The sequence below is a fragment of the Callospermophilus lateralis genome, chromosome 1, assembly GCF_048772815.1.
Source record: "Callospermophilus lateralis isolate mCalLat2 chromosome 1, mCalLat2.hap1, whole genome shotgun sequence".
Classification (NCBI taxonomy): Eukaryota; Metazoa; Chordata; class Mammalia; order Rodentia; family Sciuridae; genus Callospermophilus; species Callospermophilus lateralis.
In genome coordinates this window covers 223870967-223893920 of record NC_135305.1, presented here as the reverse complement: position 1 = coordinate 223893920, position 22954 = coordinate 223870967, and the positions used below count along the sequence as shown (strand labels likewise).

Sequence of the window (22954 nt, the reverse complement as noted above, 5' to 3'; positions counted from 1 at the left end):
GTTTATGGCAGGGACTTTTCAGGAAACAGGACGTGTGTCCCCAGCCTCTCTGGGCTGGAGGGTGACAGGAAATCTTCAATGGTAACCGTCAGGCTCCTGGCACACTGGGACTGGAGGAAAAAAGGAGGAGCCTGGAATTGGGAAGGGCCTTTGGAACCCCTGAGGCTGGATATTCCATGGCACCTTTGGGGGCAACTGAGGCCCATGGGGCCAATCTTCACTCTGGGGCAAGGCAGACTGTGACCTCCCTCTTTCTCCACTTCTACCCCGAAGAGGTCATTTGAGGGACGCTGTGACTCTCCGTCTGCCTAAGGGTGGAGCTTGCAGAAGCGACCCTCTTGGTGGGGCTCTGTACAAGGGGTGGACCGGAGCTCTGGCAGTGACCTGTCGCACTCCCAGGCACTCTGTGGAGACGCGAGGCAGGAAAGTCACATTTGGGGCTCTCTGGTGAGAAAGCAGAGACGCAGAGATGAGGCCCCCTGCCCTCCCTTAGACCGAGGCTGTCCTCAGACCCCTGTCCACCATGGGAGTTTCCTGTACTGGAGACCCCAGGGGGCCTTGGAGGGCTTAGGGATACCAAACCTAGAACCCCAGGTCTGGCCCACTCCGGCCAGTCTGACCCACTCAAGCTGGGCGCTCAAGGGGGCCGAGGCGGGCGGAGAGCGAGGCGGTAGGAGGCCGTGGCGGCGGGAGCCGGTGGGCGGGGGCGCTGACGTCAGACCCGGGCCCGGGCGCCAGCGGCTGCTCCCCCGCCACATCCTGGTGGCCGTGCTCGCAGCCGGGCCGGGCCGTGCGCCGCGCAGCCGGGCAGCCTCGCGCGCAGCCACCGGGGAGCAGGCGGGGGCCATGCAGCGGCCTTGAGCGCGCCGGGCCGGCGCCGAGCAGCGCGCGCGGCGGGCGGGAGGCCGAGCCGGCGAGGGGCCAGCGCACGGCGGCTGAGCATGGAGCTGAGCCTGGAGAGCCTGGGGGGGCTGCATGGTGTGGCCCACGCGCAGGCGGGAGAGCTGCTGAGCCCGGGCCACGCGCGCTCTGCGGCCGCACAGCACCGCAGCCTGGTTGCGCCCGGGCGCCCGGGCCTGGTGGCCGGCATGGCCAGCCTGCTGGACGGCGGCGGCGGCGGCGGGGGCGCCGGGGGCGCGGGCGGAGCGGGCAGCACAGGCGGCGGCGCTGACTTCCGCGGGGAACTGGCGGGTCCTTTGCACCCCGCCATGGGCATGGCCTGCGAGGCGCCGGGTCTGGGTGGCACCTACACGACGCTCACGCCCCTGCAGCACCTGCCGCCGCTCGCAGCCGTGGCCGACAAGTTCCACCAGCACGCTGCTGCCGCGGCCGTGGCCGGAGCGCACGCCGGCCACCCTCACGCACACCCGCACCCCGCGGCCGCGCCGCCCCCGCCGCCCCCGCCGCAACGCCTGGCTGCTAGTGTGAGCGGCAGCTTCACCCTCATGCGCGACGAGCGTGCTGCACTCGCCTCGGTGGGCCATCTCTATGGGCCCTATGGCAAGGAGCTGCCCGCCATGGGGTCGCCGCTGTCGCCGCTGCCCAACGCGCTGCCGCCGGCGCTGCACAGCGCCCCTCAGCCGCCGCCACCGCCACCGCCGCTGGCTGCCTACGGGGCGCCGGGCCACCTGGCCGGAGACAAGCTGCTGCCGCCTGCTGCCTTCGAGCCGCACGCCGCGCTGCTGGGGCGAGCCGAGGACGCGCTAGCCCGAGGGCTGCCCGGAGGTGGAGGCAGTGCAGGTGGTGGTGGAGCGGGCGGCGGGGGCGCCGCGGGGTTGCTGGCGCCGCTTGGAGGGCTGGCGGCGGCTGGGGCGCACGGGCCGCACTCTGGTGGCGGCGGCCCAGGCGGAGGCGGCGGAGGCCCTGGCGCAGGCACCGCGGCCGAGGAGATCAACACCAAGGAGGTGGCGCAGCGCATCACCGCGGAGCTGAAACGCTACAGCATTCCGCAGGCCATCTTCGCGCAGCGCATACTGTGCCGCTCTCAGGGCACGCTCTCCGACCTGCTGCGCAACCCCAAGCCGTGGAGCAAGCTCAAGTCTGGCCGCGAGACCTTCCGCAGGATGTGGAAGTGGCTACAGGAGCCGGAGTTCCAGCGCATGTCGGCGCTGCGCCTCGCAGGTAGGAGCTTGGCGCTCACCGCCCTACTTCAGAGCGCGGGCTCTGGGCTCCCCAGCGCCCAGCCGCGAGGCGGCAGAGCGCCCAGACCCCCTCCCCACTCTCCTACCGTGCACCCTACCATTCCCCGCGGGCTCGCAGTAGGCTAGACCGCTGTCTGCGCTTCTGTGGGTTTGTGCCGACACCAAAAGGGGAGAAAGGAATTGTGCGGTCCCCCACCCCTTGTCGCCCTGCTGCTCTTTCCGGAATGGGTAGGGTTCCCTACTTCCTTTTGGACTGCTGGGAGGGTCCGGGCTGCTCCTCGAAGCATCGCTCAATGTAGTTCATTGTGTGTGTGTGTGTGTGTGTGTGTGTGTACACGATCGCGCGCCTGGAGAGGAGTGGTGCTGCTGCTGTATCCCCGGACAAGCCGCCGCTGTCAGCTTGGCGGGCCACTCCCCTCCTCCCGACGCGCCCAAGAGGGACCGCTGAGCGTCCAGCCCCGGGCCACAGAGTCGGTGCTCAGCCCCAGCCCTGGCGCTCTCTTCTTTGTAGCTCAGCCCCTGCGATCGATAGCCCCCTCCCCCACTCCGGCCGCTGGCAAAGGTCACCCGAGAATGGGCGGGGGAGGGGCGGCCCTCGGGACCCTCAGCTCGGCCGCCCAGAGGCCTTCACACCCTGGCCTAGCCTCCTGCCCGCCTCTGCCCGCCTTTGCTCCTGGTGGGGTGCGCCCCCCCCCTCCGTGCTTTTCCGTTCTGTCTTTCCCCTTTCCACGTCCCACCTCTCTGTCCCAACAAACTGCTCTTTATTTTCAGCTGGCTCCCAGGATTTCTCCAGCTCCTCGCTCTTTCTTCTCTCTTGCCTCAGTCTCTCTCAATCCCACCCAGGCAGCAGCCTCCTGGACCCCTACTGTTCCTCCCTGCTGTCAGCTGGGTCTACAGGAACCCAGGGCAAACCCCATCCTGTGTTTGTGGGGGTGCAGGAGAGCCCCTGGCCCAGGAAGGGGGTCTTTCCCTGGCCACGCTGGGGAGGGGGCTGCACACCCCTGCCACAGGGACAATAGCAGCTTCCAGTGCCAGATCGATGGTCTTCTCCAGCACAGGAGAGCCGAGGAGGGCGGGGCAGGCGGGGGCTCAAGCAAGACTCCCCATCAGCCAGGAGACAAGGAGGGACTGACTGCACCCCAGCACAGGCCACCAAGCAGGGGGTGGGAAGAGGGACACCATGGGGGATAGAGATGGCCCCGATTTGCAGCCCCCCTGCAAGCTGCTCTTTCTCCACACCCCAGGCAGACTGGACAGCCTCCTGGAGACTGCACCCTCAGGAGTGCCTCAGTTTCCCCTTCTGAAAAGCCAGGTGTCTAGCTGGAGCCTCTTGTGGGAGTCTTGGATTTTCCACTTGGGCCACGGGGAAATAAGCCATCTTTTTAATGTGGCAAGTAACTAAGTCTCCAGGAGGTTGTTGGAATGCGTTAGAAATGGCTACAAGAATCTGGACAGTTTCCTGTGAGGGTTGAACCAGGGTGTCCTGTTCCCAGGACACATGCAGGGGCCCGCATGGCCTCACTGTGGATGCTCAGTCACATCAGTACACAATGGCAGCCTGCAGTGTGTGATGGGGTGACCTCAGGTGGTAGAGAGCACGTCCCATAGGCTCTGTGGAAGGGGCAGCCCTCTCCAGGCATGAGCGGCTGGCACTACGCCAGGTGTTTTATATACCTCCATGCCCATCAACTGCCTCAAATCCAGGCCACACATTTGGGGGACCTAGTGGGCTAGGGGAACCCTGAATTAGCCACAGTCTTGGCCTTTACCATGGCCAACTTATCATGTAAGATGACCCCTCAGGGTATTTGAATGACATATTTTGAGGGCCCACAGAGGATCATTACAGGCCAAGCCAGAAGCCCCTTCCCCTGGGATGGAGGTCACTGCTAGGTGAACAGTGCCACTCTGGTGTGGGGACTGCCTGGTGGCCGCAGCCCTTGGTCTGTGTGCACTTCCGTCCACCCCATGGCCACCCGGCCTCAGTGTCCTGCTTGCAGCAGGTGTACTTACAGAGGGTGAAACTGAGGCTGGGCTGGAGTTCTGAGGCTGCCTCCCTGACTTCTGTCTTCCAAAGCCTGTCCCCCATTTAGGAAACTAGTTGGGACAGAGGCCATGGCAGTCGCCGGGGGCAACCGGAGGGGTGAGCCAGGGCCAGGCACACACTGAGCCTCAGGCAGAGTTGGACGTCCTGAGCCTGATGAGCCGGGACCTGTCTTGTCCCCAGGTCTGTTGGGGGTGGCCCAGCCCTGACCTTCGCACCTCCCTCGTGCCTGGGGCCGCGAGCACACCTGCACACTCCACCTGGGACTAGCAGCGGCGGCCAGGGCTGCGGGGTAATTAGGCTCCGGCCGAGGCCTTTAGTTCCGGTCGCTGCGCTAATGAAGAGCGGTTAAGTGGCGGCAAATCGCACGGTTAGCGGGAGGCGGCAGGCGCGTCCCCACTGGACAGCCGGCCTGCCAGGCGGCCTCGAGCGCCAGCAGATGCCCCACGTCCGGGGCGCCCGGACACCCCTCAGCATAACTCCAACCCCCGGGAGGACTTGCCCTTCCTCCACCCGCCGGCCGGCGCCGAAGCCCTCCTACCTGGACCGTGGCCGCCGCCCCGTCCCAGAACTCTCTGTCCCAGTCCTCGTCTTGTAGCCCCTGGCCACTCGTCCCGGGCCGCCGAGAGTCTCCCCAGGCTGGGGCGGGGACAGAAAGGGTGACGGAAGGGCAAGGGCGTCCGCAGGGAGAAGGAGAGAAGAAATAAACAGATGGTGTGTGTGTTGGGGGGGTAAAGATCGACGGGAAGGGGTCCAAAGACAGAAAATAAAGAAAACTGGGGAGGAGACCGACGAGTGGAGAAACTGGCCGAAACGGGAGCAGAGGGAGGGCGAGAGGGAGAGACAAAGGGGAGGCCAGCGCAGAGGTGGGAGCCTGGCCCCAGGACCCTGCCCCGCGGCCAGGCCCCTCCCAGTCCACCTCCCGGCGGATCTCGGCCCGGAGAAAGGAGGAAATCGGTGGTTTCTTTGTTTCACTGAGACGCCCAAGAAGTCCTCAAAAGACCTGAGTCGCAGGCCCGGACTCCGGCTCGCGGGCCTCATTTTACCCGTCTGTAAAACGTGCGCCTTTGGTGCTGGGGCCAGGTTCTGCCTGCCACAGGCTGACTCTGGATCCTGCAGATCCAGGCAGGGCCCACCCTGCAGCCCCCAGCCCCATTCCCTCTGGGCTGGAGGCTCATCCAGGGTCTCCTCCTTGCAGAGACCCCTCCCTTGCAAACTGTGATTATGGGAGAGGGGCTGGGGGAGGGGTGGGGCGGTCGATGACTTCGAATTACCGTCTCCAATTCATCACTGTGGCCGGGTCGATAGATAGCTTTGGCCGTCTTCAAATATTGTTTAAATTGCAACTCCAAAGGAAAAGTATTTTTTGTAACTGATCAGAATATATATATATATATATATATATATATATATATATGATAAAATATCAGATGGAGCCCTTTGAAAAAGGGGACCTGTGTCCTCCTCCTCGGGCTGGGCATTGGTGCTGAGGCGGGAGCCTGGAACCCCTGAGGATGGTGGACACCAGCGTGAGGGAAACCAAGGGAGGGAGGGACCCAGAGCCAACGGGGTCTTGGCCTCTACATGGGACAAATGGAAGATCAAAACCAGGGCTGTTTCTGGCACTGGGTGGGCAAAGAGATTGCTGGGGGTCCGGAGGAGTTGGGGATGGAAAGGAAAAGGGGGGGCACATTGGCCCCACCCAGGCTCCTTGGCCCACCTGGACATCAACCCGCGTCTGCTTCCACCATCCAGGTCAGAGTTGATATGGGGGAGGCCCTGGCCCAAAGGTGCCAGCTGGGAGTCCCCTGGAGGGTCAGCCATCCACTCTTTAGGACCCCTGTTCCTTTGGTGAAGACCCTACCTCCCACTGAATGAGTGTCTTGTACAGACACCCCAGAAGAGAGCTCTAGCCCCACTAGGCAGCAGAGGACCAGTGTTGGGGATCACCTGGGCTCCATCCCCAACTGACTGATGCTAGGCAAGAGTCTGAGCTTCAGTTTCCCCATCTCTCTGACACTTCAGGATCTGTGGCAGGAGGGGACTCTGCAGGTGCCCACCAGGGGATCCCCAGAGCAGGGCCTAAGTGCTGGATCCAGGAGAGATCACCAGGAATGATGCCCAGTGTGCTTTGGGTGTCCCCAACCAGTGCCCTCCCTCTTGAGGAGCACTTGGGCCATGGGGATCTGGTACCGGAGGCAGGGGAGCAGAGCAGGCACCGGGGTGGGCAGGGTCACCTGGATGACTGAGGTCCTGGTCCCCACTCCCTCCCGTCCAGAGTCAGAGATGAAATGGCCTGTGCAACTCTCTTTTACACTGAATGTAGTTGCTGTGCCCACTTTACAGGCAAGCAAGCTGAGGCTGAGGCCAGGAGGGCACCTCCAAGGCCACACCCCTTTTCTGATTCAGAGCCGGGCTCCAGCAGCCTCAGCTTCCATAATGGGCAGGAGTGTGGCCGGGGTTCCAGCTTCTCTAAAGGCTGAGCCTGGTGGAGCTGAGACCAGGGTTGGGGTTCCCAAGCACCCTGACCTCCTGCAGTAGGGCAGGGTGGTCACTCTGGAGCTGGCACTGCAGGGATGGAGGCTGGGAAGTAGGGAAGCCCTTCTGTGGATTGAGGCTCAGGTGGGCACGGTGCCTTCCAATTTACAGGCTGCTTGCATGGTCCTCTGGTGGGTGACCAGCTCCACCTTTTCTGCTCACCACCTGTGCCAGCCTAGCCATGGGCCTGTGCTTCCCCTCCAGCTCCTTGGAGGGTGACAGTTCCCACCAGAGTCCATGGGGAGAGGGGTCAGAGCCAAGTCTCAGCTTCCTGCCATCCAACTGGGTCAACCAGGGTCCCTGCAATTTTGCCCTCCCCAACGCCAACCCCCCAGGGTGGCCTGGGCCCAGCCTTAGCGGTCCAGCCCACCAGTGCCAGGTTCAATAATTTCTCTCTGTCATGGCATCAGAGCCTGTTGGCAGGGGCAGTCACTCCCACATGCCCCAAGTCACAGAGATGAATCTAGGGAGTTGATTGCCTGGCAGGAGGCTGGGACTGACATTCATCCCTTTATGCTGAAGTCCCCTTAGAGTAAGTTTTGGAGCTAACCCAGCATCCACCCATCTTCTCTACGAACCTCTCTCCCCTTCCTAGGTTTGTTTCTTCCCTATCAGCCATTACCTTTCTAGTCTGAACCACCGCATCCCACCCCACCCTGCGGCAGGCACCTCCTTCCTGGTCTTGAGGTTCACCCTTTCCTCTCTCCAAGCTGAGGGGGCCTCGTATGGCCACATGGAAGCTGCCACTCCACCCATCTCATCACACCTTCTCCTGTGCCCCCCCCCCTCCAGAGACCTTCAGATGTCAGATAGCTTCCTGTCTGCACTCCCCACTTTCCTGCATGGATAGGGGAGGGCACTTCTGGCTGGTGGGACCCATGGGGACAAGGCTGAGAGGCAGGAAAGTTGGGGCAGCTGTAGGGAGTGACGCCAGGCCAGGCAGCCTCTTTGTGTGGAGCCAGCAGTGGCTCAGCTTAACCAGAGGAGCTCAGGCTGGTTTGGATCAAGTTTTTAATTAAATATAGACCCTAATCAATGTGAAGTCTGCACTAATGGGGGAGGGGAGCCCTGGGCGAGCCAGGGGCCCTGGTGATCTGCCGGACCTTGGGCAGGCCCAGGACACCTGCAGCCTCAGTTTCCCCTCTGCCAAGTAGTTGTAGCTAGAAACTGCCACGCTCTTCCACCCGAGTCTTGCTGTGGATGTGGAGGTGGCCAGGGAACCCCCAGACGTAAGGGACAAATCCACGGAGTTCCTGCAGAGAAATGAGGGCAGCGAGATGCTTGCTGCTGGAGAGTTTGCAGGGTCACAGTGTAGATGTCCAGGAGATCCACCGCGGGGATGGACACTCACAGCAGGACAGGTGAGCTGACCAACCCGGACTACCCGCCTTCAGACAGCAGAGAGGCTCGGGCGCTGGAAGAACCGACTCCCAGACACAGCGGCTGTGCAGTTGGGGGAGCGGCTGCCGGGCCGTCGACCTCTTCCCGCCTCTGGAGTGGATGTCCTGGGGCTCTGGGGGAGGGTCAGCCTGCTCACGGAGGCGGCGGGAGTCACACACCCCCCCCACCCCCCCCACCCCCGCCCACAGCGTCCAGGCGCTCGCTCTCGACGGCCGGCCGGCTGTCTGAGAGTCTGTCTGGCCCATCTTGCAAGCGCAGTCCCGCAGAGTCTGGCGACGCCGCGTTCCCACCTCCACCCTCGTGGGTCCCCGACCCAAAGGGTTATGCGCTCGCCCTCGGCCGGCCGCCGAGGGGTCTGGGCCTCTAAGCTTCAGGGCTCCCAGTCGGGCGCAGCCTTCAGGGCACCCTGGGTCCACCCCGGGAGCCGCTCCCCGTGCGCCCCGGGCTCGCAGCCTGTGCGTAGGGCGGCGGGAGCTGTGCGCTCAGCCCGCCCCACCAGCAAAACGGACGCCTCCGTCCTCTTCCTCCTCCTGCGGGTCCCCTTGACCCTTCAAAGGAGAAAGGCCTGTATGACTTAAAGCCCACTGACCAGCTCCCAGGTTATCACTGTTGATTTTTGCGGTGTTGGGGATTGAACCCTGAGCTAGAAGGCCGTTCCTCTCATTTTGTCAAATCCTGAGACAGGCTCTCCCTCAGTGGGGGAAGCTGGTCTCCTGCCTCAGCCTCCCGGGCCTCCCTGGATGGCAGGCTGGCCGCTGCGGCCGGTTTCCAAGTTTAGACGGAGCAGAGGCAGCTCTTCTCCAGGGGCTCCCCTTGAAGAGGCAGCAGGGCCCAGTTGTTTTTATTTCCCTTTCCTCTTCCAAGGTCGGGTGTTAGAGTAAAAAGAAAGAAAGGAAGAAAAAAAAAAAAGTGAACAAGAGCCTCCAAGTGTCTGCCCTCCCCTGTGCGTCCGTCCGGAGCGCGGAGCACGGGAGGAGAGGATTTGGGGGCCACCTGGTAGTGAGGTGTTTGTTTTCCATTCTTTATCCAACTGCTTCCTCTTCTGCCCTCCCCACGGGCAGCCCCAGCCGGCGGGAAGGGGTGGGGTGGGTCCCTTTGCTGTGTGTTTATCTGTGGATTAATTTCTTAATAATTGCAATGCTGGGTCAGCCCCAGCCCCTTTCTGGGTGGCCTCCCTTGTCCTTTTCTTATCTGTTTCCTTTCTGGCCATCTTTTTCAAATTCATTCCCAAGTGTCAGCTCCTGGACGTCTTTTTGAAAGTCAAAGCTCCGTGTGCGGGTGTGGGTGCAGGGCACCTGGGCCAGGTTGGGTTGCCCCCTGAGTGTCTGAGTGGGGGTCTGGGACTGATGTTCTCTATGAGAGTGGCGCCCACTGCCCTCGCCCTAGGTGTCTAGCCTCCAGATGGAGCCATGGGCAGGAAGGGGGAGCAGGGCAAGAGGGTGCTGCTGAACCTCTCTGCCCTGATAAGTCTTGAAATGCGGCCATTAATATGCCATCAAGGGAGGAGGGAGGGGAGGGGGAGGAGAGGGAAGTGAACCTCTACCAAGACTGGGCGCTGGCGGCTGGCCTGGCCACCTGGCCACCTGGCCACCTGGCCGGAGGTGGAGAAGGGACAGGGTGGGGACTGATAAGGGTGAGGAGGCCTCTGGGGCCTCACTGGGCATGAGGACCCAGCTCTGAACCTTCTTTTTTCCTTCAAATATTTATTTTTCAGTTGAAGGTGGACACAACATCTTTATTTTACATTTATGTGATGCGGAGGATCCAGCCCAGTGCCTCATGCATGCTAGGCGAGCGCTCCGCCTCCGAGCCCCAGCCCCAGCCCCTGAACCCTCTTTTTGAAGAAGGCTCCACACCTGTCCACACTACTGAACCCCATTTCTGGCTGGTCCGGGGCTGCAGGATTTAGACAAAAAGAGTGTTTGCTCTGGAGCTTGATCCCCTGAGGGACAATGGGAGACCCTGAGCTAGTCACCTCTGGCTGGAAGAGGCCAGTGGGGGGTGCCCAGGACAGCTCAGCCAAGCAGGGGCACACCACCAGGTGTGGGATGTCAGTGTTCCCCACCTCTGGGGCCTGGCAGCTGGTGGTCAGGGCAGGACGCGTTGCCAAGGAAACGGGCCATCATCCCAGCCGGGGACCAGGCTGTGTATTGAATTGTCTGCTCCGGGAAGCTGGAGCCCAGTAAGGAGCAGAGGTGGCCAGAGGGAGGGGCCAGTGGCTCCAGTTTCTGCTCCCTAATGCTCACCCCTCGCCCAGGTGGACCCACGGGGCAGGGCGGGGGGCACACTGCGCAGGCCAGGGGCTCAGTGGTTCAAGGCATGGCAGTGATGCCCACCACCACTGTGGCCTTTCCTGTCACCCCAACCCTTGGGGTTTTGCCTCCCATTCCTCCCACCCCCCACAGGCTCAGGCCCTGTGGCTGGGTCAGGCTGGCCTCCTCTGGGCTTCACTGACCCTCCCAACCCAGGTGTGTCCCCATGGAGCCATTCGTCCCTAGCCCCCCAGTGCCAGCTCCACCGCCCACCTGCTCAGAGGGGGCTGTTCCTCTCTGTTTGGAAGCCCTGGCTGCCCCTCTCCTGTCTCCTGGAGATCTCAGGCGGTCCTCCCCAGCCCAGGGTCCCTCCTCAGGGCTCTGTGAGGCAGGGCTGCCCTTGACTGGCCCCACAACAAGCTCCAGATGAATGCAGGAGAGGCCAGCAGGCTGGCCGTGGCCTTGGAGTCTCAGGGCCCTTGCATGGTGGGGCCCCCAGAGTCATGGGTTACTGCGTGATACTTGATAAGACAAGAAACCAGTGTCCCAGAGCCCAGCCCAGCATCCCCGTTGACCTGGGGTGGGGACGCAGGCAGAGGGAGACTCCCTGGGCTGGAGGCCCTGGTCAGGGCTACAGTCAATGAACTGCGGCTGAGGTCTGCTGCCCACTCCTCACGCCCACAGCCACTGCCTTCTGTGCCCGCGGACTCTCAGACTCTCCCTTTCCCACTGGCCACAGGGTGTGCTCTGTATGGTCATAGGTTCTCCTGGTTTCGTGCGGGTGGTCACCCTCCTCCTGGCCACAGGCAGTCCTGCAGAGCCAGGGCAGGCCCAGCAGAGGCAGGGGCCTGCAGGTTCAGCCTATTTGCAGCTAGAGTTGGTCCTTCTCCGAAGCACAAAGAGACACCCACTGACCCAGGGAGCCGGCAGCTACCAGAGCCAGAGCCACCAGGGGCCTCTGGAGAGGGGAGGGAAGCAGGAGGCCGGAGGAGGGGAGGAGGGGAGGGGGAGGGCAGGGGAGGGAGGTGAGGGTGGGGAGGAGAGGGTCAGAGGGAGTCTTTCGGACTGTCACCTGCCTGAGGATTGTGGTCTAACAGGTGCGCCCAGTGGCAGCCGGGACTCTGGTCCATGGAGGGGTGACCTGACCCAGGCCAATGTCCCCACCCCACCCTGACTGAGAGCCGACCCCAACCTCCCAATCCCTCTGGGCCCTCTACAGGCACCCGCTGGCCAGTTCCCTCAGCAGGGCCTTGGAGTCTGCCACCCACCGAGGGAGTCACGGGGAGAGTCCTGGAACAAGCAGCCCCATCTCCTAGGTCCACTCCTGGATGACAGCAGAGGGCCTCAGGCCCCACAGGGGCAGGCAGGGCCAGAAGGAAGGACAGGGGAGGGAACCAGGGCTCTGGGGGGTGAGCCGCTGTACCTTGAGAGTATGTAGGGGCTGTCCACCGTCCCCCCTCCAGGAAGATTCCAGAAGAGGGGATAGTGTTATTTGGGGGCAGGGGACCTCATGGCCCCACAGAAAGTGGGGCCGGAGCCCAGCTTCTCCGGTGGCCTCAGATGGAAGCTCAAGAAAAGCTCAGCCTCACCTCCTTGGGGGCGTTTTGCCTGAACCCTGGCCCGGCCCCGGGTTGAGGAAGCACCAGGTGCAACACCAGGCAGTGCTCCCAGGAGCAGCCGGTCAGACCACCTCCCTGGCCCCTGGTGGTCTGCTGACCCCAGCACCTTTCCAAAGAGCAGGAAGTGAGGGTGCAGGTGATGTAGAGGCAAGTCCTGGGGGTGTGACCAGAGGGCTTTCATCCAGCCACTGGAGTCCTGGGGTTCCCCTCCATCTGCCCCGGAACAGCTAATAGGCGCCCCTTCCTTAGCTGGGTAGGGACGGCTGCCCTCTGCTGGACCTAGTGGGAACTTCAAGGGACCACCAGGCAAAGGGGGTGACACTCTGGAGGAAAGTGTCCCCACCCCTTCCAGGAGATTTCCTGATCCTGTGACTTGTTCCTGGAGACCAAGGGACAGCCACCTGCGGCTGTCCCACGTTCAAGACAGGAGGCAGGTGGTGGTGTGCTGGGCCCTGCGGATGGGCTCAACCTCAGACAGACCTCAGTCTCTTCTGGATGATGACTGATGTCCTCCCAGGACTGCTGGGACCGCCTGGGACCTCCAGGACCCTCCAGGAGCCAGCCCAGCTCCTCAGCCCCAGGCCCTGGAGGACAAGGAGGAGCTGGCTGATCTTCTGAAATCAGAGTTTCTGGGATCTTTGGCTCTTAGACTCGGAGACTCAGCCCCTGGAGTCTGGAAGGACAGGCCAGAAAGAGAGTGGGCATCCTTGATGGAGTCCCTGGACAGATGTCCAGGGAAAACAGCAGAGAAGAGATGAGAGCAGGATGAAGCTAGGGGTCAGCATGGGCCTCCAGGGAGAAAGCTGGGGTGCGGGAGCATTCTGAGGAGAGGGGACAGCAGTGCCAAGGCCCTGAGCTGGAGACCAGATGAGACCAGGGTGGCTGGGGAGGAGCTGAGTGAAGAGGTGAGGACATAGAGGTGACACGGTGGAAGGTGGATGGGAACGGGGAGGGCCCAAGCTGAGGAACCATGGGAGGACTCAGGGCGGCTGGCCCACACTGACAAAAACCTCCTTTCCAATTTTTTGGAAGGAGGAGATGGAGGTAAGGGTACTGAGGCTTTCATAGGCACAGGGAATGACTCTCCTTGGGTGTCACAGTCTGCTGTCCCCCCAGCCCCAACAATCCCACACGAAGGTCCCACCATCCTCCAGCTACCACACATCCATGAGTAGTGGTCAGGAACTGTACCTAAGGTTCCTCTCTGTCCCCCACTACAGCCTGGGACCCCCTAGTGAGGGAACCCAGATCATGTCCCCTGAGCTAGGCATGTACAGGTGGGCCTGGGTGGGCTCTGAGTTGTGGATGGTACCGGGGGAGGTAGAGGTGGGGTTGCTCTTGCTGATGGTCACAGTGGAGGTGAAGAAAACAGGAGGCATGTGGTGGTGATGAGCAGAGGCTGGTGGAGTGGCACAAAGGAGGTGATGAGGTAGAGTGATGGATGTGGAGGTGGATGTCTGGTAGTGCAAGCAAGCGGACAGCAGAGGGGTGAACAGGAAGGTGCTGGCGATGGTCCAGTGGAAGCAATAGGGACAGAGGTGCAGGGAGTGGCAGGACAGAGGGAGACTCCTGCTAGAGGAGGTGACCGTGTGCAAAAGGTGAAGATGGGTCAGGTGGTGGAGGGCCAATGGAGGAGGAGACATGGAGGCAGAGGAGGAGTGCAGGTGATGTGGTAGCAGTAAAACTGATGGTGGAGGCAGAACTGATGCTAGAAGAGATGCTGGTGATAGAACTGATGCAGATGGTGGAGGTGATGGTGGAGGCATGATGAGGAAGAACCAATGCTGATGGTGAAGGAGGGGATGAAGGAGGAGATGGAAGTGGAGGTGGAGGAGATAGAGGAGAAGATGATGGAGGTGATGGATGAGGTGGCAATGGAGAAGGAGGGGATGAAAAGAGGGACAGCAGAGGGGTGAAGAGGAGGTGACTGATAAGGAGGTGATGGAAAAGGGAATGGAAGAGGAGGTGATTGATAAGGAGGTGATGGAGAAGGCAATGGTGAAGGAAGTCATGGAGGTAGAGGTGATGGTGGTAGAATTGATACAGATGATGGATGAGAAGACATTTGTGGAGGAAGGAAGAACTCTTACTAAAGGAGAAGATGGTGAAGGTGAAGGTGAAAGTGGAGGAGGTGGAGGTGAAGGAGCAGGAGATGGAAGTGGAGGAGGAGAAGGTGGAGGTAGAGAAGATAGGGGAGATGAAGTGGGAGGAGGAGAGGGGAGGAGAAGATGGAGGTGAAGAAGATGGAGGAGAAAGAGCAGGAGATGGAAGTGGAAGAAGAGATGGAGGTAGAAATGGAGCAGGATATGGAGCTGGAGGTGGAGGAGCAGGAGATGGAAGTGGAGGAGGAAGAGATAGAGGTGAAGGAGGAGGAGATGGAGGTGGTGGTGAGGTGGAGGTGAAGGAGCAGGAGATTGAAGTGGAGGAAGAGATGGAGGTAGAGGCAATAAGGATTTGGAGGTGGAGGTGGAGGAAATGGAGGTGAAGGAGGGGGAAGTGGAGGAGGAGGAGGAGGAGATGGAAGTGGTGGTGGACATGGAAGTGAAGAAGCAGGAGACTGAAGTGAAGAAAGAGATGTAGATAACAGCAGAGAAGAATGTGGAGATGGAAGTGGAGAAGGGGGAGGTGGAGGAGATGGAGGTGAAGGAGGAGGAAGTGGAGGTGGAGGAGGAGGAGGAGATTGAGGTGGAGGAGACAGAAGAGAAAATTGAGGTGAAAGAGATGAAGGTGGAGGAGGGGTGGAGGAGGAGGAGAAGAAGGTGAAGGAGGAGATGAAGGTGGAGGGGAATGAGTAGGAAAAGAAGGTGGAGGAAGAGGAGATGGAGGTGGAGAAGATGGAGAAGGAGGTGATGGAGAAGGAGATAATGTTGGAGGAGGAGATGGAGGTGAAGGAGATGGAGGTGGAGGAGATGGAGGTGGAGGAGGAGGAGGATGAGATGGAGGTGGAGGAGGTGATGGTGGAGGAGATGGAGGTGGAGGTAGAGGTGAAGGAGGTGGAGGAGGAGAAGAGGGTGAAGGAGGAGATGAAGGGAGGAGGAGGGGATGGTGGAGGAAGAGGAGATGGAGATGAAGAAGATGGAGAAGGAGGTGATGGAGAAGAAAATGATGTTGGAGGAGGAGATGGAGGTGGAGGAGGAGGAGGAGATGGAGGAGATGGAAGTGGAGGAGGAGGTGGAAGAGGAGAAGCTGAGGAGTAGGAGGATGAGATGGAGGTGGAGGAGATGGAGATGGAGGTAGAGGTGGAGATGAAGAGAGGGTGGATGAGGAGGACAAGAAGGTGAAGGAGGAGCTGAATGGGGAGGAGGAGGAGGAGGGGAAGGTGAAGGAAAAGGAGATGGAGGGGGAGGGGGAGGAAGAGGAGATGGAGGAGATGATGGAGAAGGAGATGATGTTGGAGGAGGAGGAGTTGGAGGAGGAGATGGAGGTTGAGGAGATGGAAGAGGTGGGGGAGATGGAGGTGGAGGAGGAGATGGAGGTAGAAGTGGTGGAGAAAATGGAGATGGAGGAGGAGGAGATGGAGGTGAAGGAGGAGAATATGGAGGTGGAAGAGGTGGAGGAGTGGAGGTGGGGGTGGAGGAGATGGAAGTGGAGGGGGAGGAGGTGAAGGGTGAGGAGGAGGAAGGGAAGGTGGAGGAGAAGGAGATGGAAGGGAAGGTGGAGGTGGAGGAGATGGAGAAGGAGGTGATGGCACAGGAGGTGATGTTGGAGGAGGAGGAGGAGGAGGCCTTGGAGGAGGGCAGGTGCCCTGAACTGACACTGGGTGGAGGGGGCTATGGAGGTGGGAGCCACAGTGACCTTGGGAGGATGTGGTTGAGTCCGGGGCCTCTCTTCCCGGCTCCCTTCTCCCCAGCCCTGGGGACCCCGGTCCTCTCGCCGCCTCTTTTCCACTCAGTAAAAAGGGCTGGCGTGGGGCCGGGTCTGGGCTGGCCAGGGGCTGCGCCGGGGACCGGGGCTCCGCAGGGGCCGTGGGGGATGGGACGAATGACAAAAGCTGCTCCCGGTAAACAGCTCCGACGGGAGCGCGATCGATGGGGCTGTGAGGAGCTGTAATTAGATTGAACGCCGGGAAGGGCGGGGACAGCCGAGCCTCTTTCTGCTGTGATCGACAAAACGCGAAGTTTTTTCCACGACTCTGCTGCGCCAACCCCTCCCCCAGCCTCTGCCTCGGGGTCCCCATTAGGCACTGGATGGAGACAGGGGAGGGGTAGGGACGATCCGCCTTCCCTCCTTGGAGGGTCCCTGGAGGCCTACGCTGGTTCCTGTACCCGCCCCTGGCTGCAGAGCCCAGGGCCAGCGGCTCACCTTCAAGTCCAAGTGGAACTATGGTCACTAGAAAGGAGTGATGGGATCCGTGCAGGGCGGGACACCACCGTCTAGTGAGCTCAGCATCTGCACGTCTGTCCCTCCTATAAACGGAGCACGGATCCGGAGTGAATTGCTGGGGAGTGATGAGTGAGGTACCGAGGGTCAGAGGTGTGCACCAAAGGCCCCTTCACTTCAAAGCCTGGGCTGGGTTTTGACTCCTGCCCTAAACTGGCTGCCTGTGCCTTGGTGTTCTCTGGTCCCTGGGGCCTTTACAGGGTAGCAAGCCCCGAAGAGGCTGGAGATCCGGTGGTTCCAGGCGTTTCTGTCCAGTGTTCTCTCTGCATGTAAGAATATGGACGCGCCCTTGTTCCCCACCCGCGTGATACTCAAAAGGCTGCCAGGGACAGTGCTCATCATGGAAACTTGGCCAAGTATTTTGGTGCTGGGTCGGGAACCTAGTCCCTCATGCAGGCTTTACCACTGAGTTACAGCCCTGGTCCTGCCTTCTTTCCCTATTCAACCACCCTCTGCCACACCCTCTGGCAACCTCTCAGTGTAGGTACAAATACAACCTTTTGCCTAAATCAATATTCAATACCTGACGTTATTAGGGTTTCTGTGCATGTGGCCCACAATGAGCCGTGTAGAATGCCAGGACTCCATTTCCCTGCTTGTAGAAATGTTACCTGCTCCAGGAGCTAACACTTGACAGTCACAAGTTCTTCCCACGCTCCCCAACAGAAAGCAAAACCTACTCCACAGGATCTTCCTCCCTTATCCCTTCCCGTGGGGCTCCTGCTCTGGTTTGAGTGGGGATGCCCTTGTGGGTCAGGTGGGTGATAGCTTTGTCCAGTGGTCTTCCAGGGTGGCGTCCTCATCATTCAGAGACCCCTCTCTCTTTCTCCTAGGTTGCATCACATTTCCTGAATTCCACATCTCCCTTTTTTTGATTTACCTCCTCATTTGAATGGAGCACAACTTCCAGTAGCTTTCTGAGGAAGGGTGTGCCCAACGCCAACTTGAAGCTCTGGACTGTCTGACTGTATCTTTATTCTGCCTTCAGGCCTAATGTTTGGAAATTTGGCAATTCTATTGGAATACATAAGTATTTTTTCCTCAGAGTTTTGGAAGCATATTTGTATGTGTGTGGATGCACATGCATATATAAATAGACAATAGATGATATTACATAAATAGAAAGTAGATAATAGATAAGCACTGCCTTTTAAGACCTTAAAATTAAATAAAACATCGGAGGCACTGGGTTTGTGGCTCAGTGGGAGAGCACTTGCCACTGGGCTTGATTCTCAGCACTGCATATAAATAAATGGATGAAATAAACATTCATCAACATCTAAAAAAGAAATTTTTAAAAATAAATAAAATATTGGGGTTGGTTTTAAAAAACAATTTTGGAAGCATTGCCCCATGCTCTCCTAGTTTCTGAGAAGCCCAAGGTCACTGATTTTCCAGCTTTGATGTGACATCTGGCTTCCCTTTCTGGAAGCTTCCAGGGTCTCTCCTTTATTCCCAGTGCTCTGAAACTTCACGAGGGTGAGTCTTGGCCTGTGCCTTTCCTCATTCATTGATGTGAATAACTGAGAACCTCTTGGCCTTCCATCTGGAAGTGATTCTACGTTATTTGACCATCTCTTCCTCTGGGGTTGGATCCCTCTTGATCCAGTGACAAACCTGCTCCTGACTCTGTCCCCAACTTCGTGGTAATTGTCTCCTCCGTCACTGCATCTGCTCTATTCTGTTTTCTGGGACATTGGCTTGACTTTAGCGTGAGATCATTCACTCCTGCCGGGCTGGGGATGGAGCACCAGGACTTGCGCATGCCACAAAGCGAAGCTCTCTGCCTCTGAGCTATAGCCCGGCGGCCCCCTTTTTCATTTTTCCTTTTCTCTAATTGTCCTTTTTCTTTAACAGCACCACATTCTTGTTTCATGAATACATTTCTCTCACCCCCTGACAATATTGATAGCTTTTCCTGTTTTGTTGATTTTTTTTCTGAAATTAACCATTTCTCTTGATACTCTCTCCATCCTCCCATTAGATGATTTTCTAAAATATCCAATAAACTGTGTCCATCTTGCTTAACCATAAAATCTGAAGCAGCCAATTAGAGACTTTGAGCATCTTCCTCAGAGGGAGAAGGAGAGTGAGATGGTGTCATTTCACACTCTAAATGGGCAAAACCCTGTCCCCAAGAAATGAGTCACAGTGCAGGGAATATTTATTTAATTTACTTATTTGGTACCAGAGATTGAACCCAGGGGTGCTTAGCCACTGAGCCACATCCCTGGCCCTTTTTTATTTTGAGACAGGGTCTCACTAAGTTGCTTAGGGCCTCTCTAAGTTGCTGAGGCTGGCTTTGAACTCATGATCCTCCTGCCCGGGCCAACTTTGCTGCTGGGATCACAGGCGTGCGCCACCACACCCAGTTTACCCGTTTATTTCCGAGGACATGGGTGGACATCTGGTCTGAAGTGTTCTGAAACCAAAAGCCTTGCTGTGTGCTCCCACTGTGTCTTGGGGCTGGCACAGGGGAGGGGCTGGCAGCAGGAACCCACAATACAGCCTGCCTCTCTCAGCACCTGGGGGGGCAGTGACTGGGAGCGGCTGGAGGAGGCACTGGGGATGGGACAAACTCCAAGGCCACAGCCACCCCAGCCCCTGTTGTGGGGAGCCAGTCCTGGGGGGTGATGCCTGCCCACCTGCCCTTTCAGTGGGTCCTGGGCGGGGGGGGGGGGGGGGGGCTTGCCGCTGAGGCTGGGGAGTGAGGCTCAGCTCCATGCTGTTCCCCTTCCCCAGCCGCTGTGGGTGGTGGGGGCTGCTGGGGGCCTTCTCCCTGCAGAGAGGAAGAGAGGCCTGCCCCTTGGGAGAGGGAGGGGTGGCCCCTGAACCCTCACCCCCCTCTCCAGGCCCTCTGTTTAGACCCTCTCAGCTGCAGAGGGCTACTGGAGTAGGCCAGTCTAAGGAGGTCTCAGTGGCTCCTGTGGGAGGCGCTTGGATATCTGCTTTGGGCTGTGGGTGCCAATGTCTGCCTGGCACAAGGTCCCCAGGGCCATCAGGCCCCACAGGGAGGAGCTGGGGATGTTGGTTGCCTTTCACAGAAGCTGGGTGGTGGGGTTTGTGGTGCGCCCAGGGCTGGCTGATTAACCGCTTTTTCCACCCAGGTTCCCCGACATCCCCCAGGTTGGGGCTACAGAAAGGAGGGGAAAAGCCAGCCTTTGAGGGTTAGGGACGGCAATCTGCTGGAGCGGGAAGATGAGGGGGTTGGGGGCCAGAGGCTGGGGAGGGGGGGAATGGGCCCAGGGAGGGGGATGGGAGCTGGCTGTGGAGAGTGCTCACTCTGTGACTCTTTCTTTGTCTCCCCACCTGCCTCCTGCCCCGTGACCCTCTGTCCTCACCTTCCTTTTCTGCGCTGTCCCTCCCGCTGCCCCTTGTGGTCCTTCATCCCACCCCTTCTCTGGTCATCTCGATGCTTCTCTGCGTTTTGGTTCCCTGCCGTCCCCCGCTCCCTGCTCTGCATTCCCTGCCTCTGTTCTGGGCCGCCTTCCTCCCTGCTCTGTCCTCCCACCCCATCTCCCTTCCGGGTCCCGACCCTCGCGGCTCTGCCCTCCGGCCCGGACCCGCGGCCGCCGCGCGGTGGCGCTGTCCGCGGCCCTGCTCCCCGCAGCCTGCAAGCGCAAGGAGCAGGAGCAGCAGAAGGAGCGCGCGCTGCAGCCCAAGAAGCAGCGCCTGGTGTTCACCGACCTGCAGCGGCGCACGCTGATCGCCATCTTCAAGGAGAACAAGCGGCCGTCGAAGGAGATGCAGGTCACCATCTCGCAGCAGCTCGGCCTGGAGCTCAACACCGTCAGCAACTTCTTCATGAACGCGCGGCGCCGCTGCATGAACCGCTGGGCCGAGGAGCCGGGCGCCGCCCCCGGGGGCCCTGCGGGGGCCGCCGCCACCTTCTCCAAGGCCTGAGGCTCCCTCCGGCCCGGGCGCTGCAGGGGTGCCGCGCGCCCCGCCCGGGAGGGACCGCACACCCCAGCCCGAGCGCACAAGGGCCCTCCCCCACCCCGCCCAGCCGAGGAAGCCCCCCACCCCGAGGGGACGGCGGAAAGGAGCTCCCCGGCCCCTCACCCAGGACGCCAGGGGCCTCGAGGAAAACCAGGCTCACTGTGCCGTTCCCTAAAGCGGGTCAAGAAGCACATACTAGAAATATAAACCGGGTATTTAAAAAAAGGAATTTTAAGAATACTAACCCTTTCGCCAGACCCCCGACCCACGGAGGAAGGCAGAGGCCTGTCCTCCTTCCTCCCCAGCGCCTCCTGTCCCCTCCCCAAGAACTCGGCCCCCTGGAAGTCGCCAAAACCCCCGTCAAGCTGGGTCCTTGCAGAGCCCCCACCCCCCACCCCACGCCGACCCCCTCCGCTGGCAGGACGGCGCCCTACCGCCGAGAACCGAGCTGCCCTCCCAGCGGCCAGGACTCCTTGTGCCAAGAATCGCCTGCCTTAACGCCCGGGGAGGGGGCCTGCGGGCCAGCGCCCTTCCCACCCCCACCCAGACCGCCGGGGTCCAGCTCCAACATGCGGGTAACTCCCAGACGCCTCCCTCCCCGCACCCTTGGTTATTCACTTTATCTCCAGGCACCTTGAGGAGTGGTACCCAGGGAAGGACAGAACCCAGAAACCAGGAGACGACGTTGGATTCCACCAGCCCCGGCCCTCAGAGCACCCAGCTGCCCAGGCCTGGGCTGGCTCCTGACCCCTGGAATTCACCACCCCACCCCACCCCTGCCTCCTGGGGTGCAGAACTCAGCCTGCAGGAGCCTGAGGTGAACTGCGCGCTTGCCACAGCTCTCCCCGAGGAGAGAAGGACGACTTTGAGGAAGTTGGAATCTGCTTGCTCCATTTTTTGCCAAAAAAGAAAAAAAAAAAAAAAATGCAGGGGGGAGGGTGAGAAATGGAGATGAGCACCCACCCACCCTGCTCATCTTGTCTCCTCTGGGTGACCTCCAGGACTGGCCAGCAGCTGGATCCCAGGACCCACCCCCCTGGGGTTCCAGATCCAGAAGCCAACCGGTCCTCTGGCCCCACCTGTGGGCTGCCTCCCAGGGAGGGCCCCCCATTTCCCCTGGAGAACGCAAGAGACATTTCCAATGGACCCCCCTAGGTAAAGGCTACCTCACTCAACCTTCAATCTGTGATTGGAAAAATCACGCCTGATACCAAAGATTCCCCCAAGGACTTGTGCTGGATGCTAGGGTCCCCCGCAGCCAGGGGCTGCCCTGCCCCCAGAGAGCGAGAGAAGGAGGAGAGAGGACAGCGAGGTCGATGAGTGCCTTTTTCTTGAACCAAAGATGTGTGTGGAGTGTCCTCTGTCCTTATCGACACGCTGTGCTCCCAGCTTCTTAGCAACCCATCCGAATGATGCTTCTAGAACCTTTGGGTGTTGGGGCAGAATCCCCAAAGTGAAAACCCCCATGTCCCCACTCACAAGTGAGCCTGCCCCAGAGGCATGCATGAGGACATACACAGACATGCACAAACTCACACTGACACACACACACTGCCTCCTATGCCTCATGGTGGCCCCTGGGCACTGAATGCCGTTCTGGGGGAGCACAGGCTCCCCACTAATACCTGGGCCCCCTTACCCCTTTCATTCCCCAATTTCTGATGGACAGGTCTAGAGCTCCCTCCCCAGGCCTGGCCGCACCAGGCCCAGGGCTGGCAAAACCCTTTTCATTTCTCTTAAGATCAGAAGCAAACTTTTAAGTTATGCCAAGTGAGCGTGTCCCTCCAGGCACTGACCTGCCCAAGTGCAGCCCTTCTGAGAACACAGGGGCTGGTGGCTCCTGTGCTGGTGAGACCCTGCCCTGCCCCTGCCTTCCAACCCCAGGGCCAGGGCCAGGGGCTTCCTGTGTCCCTGTGGAAGGGGAGGCCTTGCCCTGAGGTGGTTCTGGATGTGGATCTTCTAGCCCTGACTTGGGTGGTCAGGTCAGGTGAAGCCTCCTCAGAGCACCGGGATCCTGGATCTCCTTTCTCTCAGCAGTGGGGAAGGAGCCCAGAGCCTGGTGCCTGCTACGCCAGCCCTGGCCACTGCGCTGCACCCCCAGTCCCCATGGACGCACACACACGCGCGCGCACACACACACACACACACACACACACGCGCACACACACGCGCACACACCACGCCCACGCACACACACACACACCACGCCCACACCGGCTCTTGTGCCCTGCCTGAGCTCGGCCAGCCCCTTTGCCGGGCCTGGACCCCAAATGTCTCCTATACCCACCTGACCACCCCATACCAAAGATCATTTTCCTCACAGGGAACCCGATCTCCAGCACAATTCCTTCAAGCCTTTGACAATTTTCTCTGAAATACCTCAAAATATTTAATGTATAGTTTATGTGATAAAAAAAAAAAAAATCCTTAGCTAGTTTTTGGAAAACGTGACTTGAAGCTTTATACCGTTAAATTATAATTTTGCAGACGATGGCATGTCGTTTCTTTGGCCCGTTCTGTGGGAGACGTATTGAATGTCAGGGCGGTGCAGCCGGTGGTCAGAGGGCGGGAGGGCAAGGCTGTGAGGCAGGGACCAGCGGTTGACAGAGATGAGTCTTTGGGAAAGAGAGAGGGTGTGCA

General features: G+C 59.9%; 1 protein-coding gene across 1 annotated transcript; it reads left to right on the top strand.

Annotated features, from left to right (window-relative positions):
• Positions 1–941: 941 nt before the first annotated feature.
• Positions 942–20278, top strand: Onecut3 (one cut homeobox 3). Its single transcript, XM_076872421.2, has 2 exons — positions 942–2121; positions 19986–20278. Exons 1-2 carry the CDS (start codon positions 942–944, stop codon positions 20276–20278), a joined length of 1473 nt encoding a protein of 490 aa, XP_076728536.2.
• Positions 20279–22954: the final 2676 nt, after the last annotated feature.

Bases quoted from the DNA above. Each gene is read 5' to 3' on its own strand.
- Onecut3 (XM_076872421.2), top strand. From the start codon at position 942: ATGGAGCTGAGCCTGGAGAGCCTGGGGGGGCTGCATGGTGTGGCCCAC. The intron at 2,122-19,985 runs GTAGGAGCTTGG...TGCTCCCCGCAG, and splicing joins GTCGGCGCTGCGCCTCGCAG to CCTGCAAGCGCAAGGAGCAG.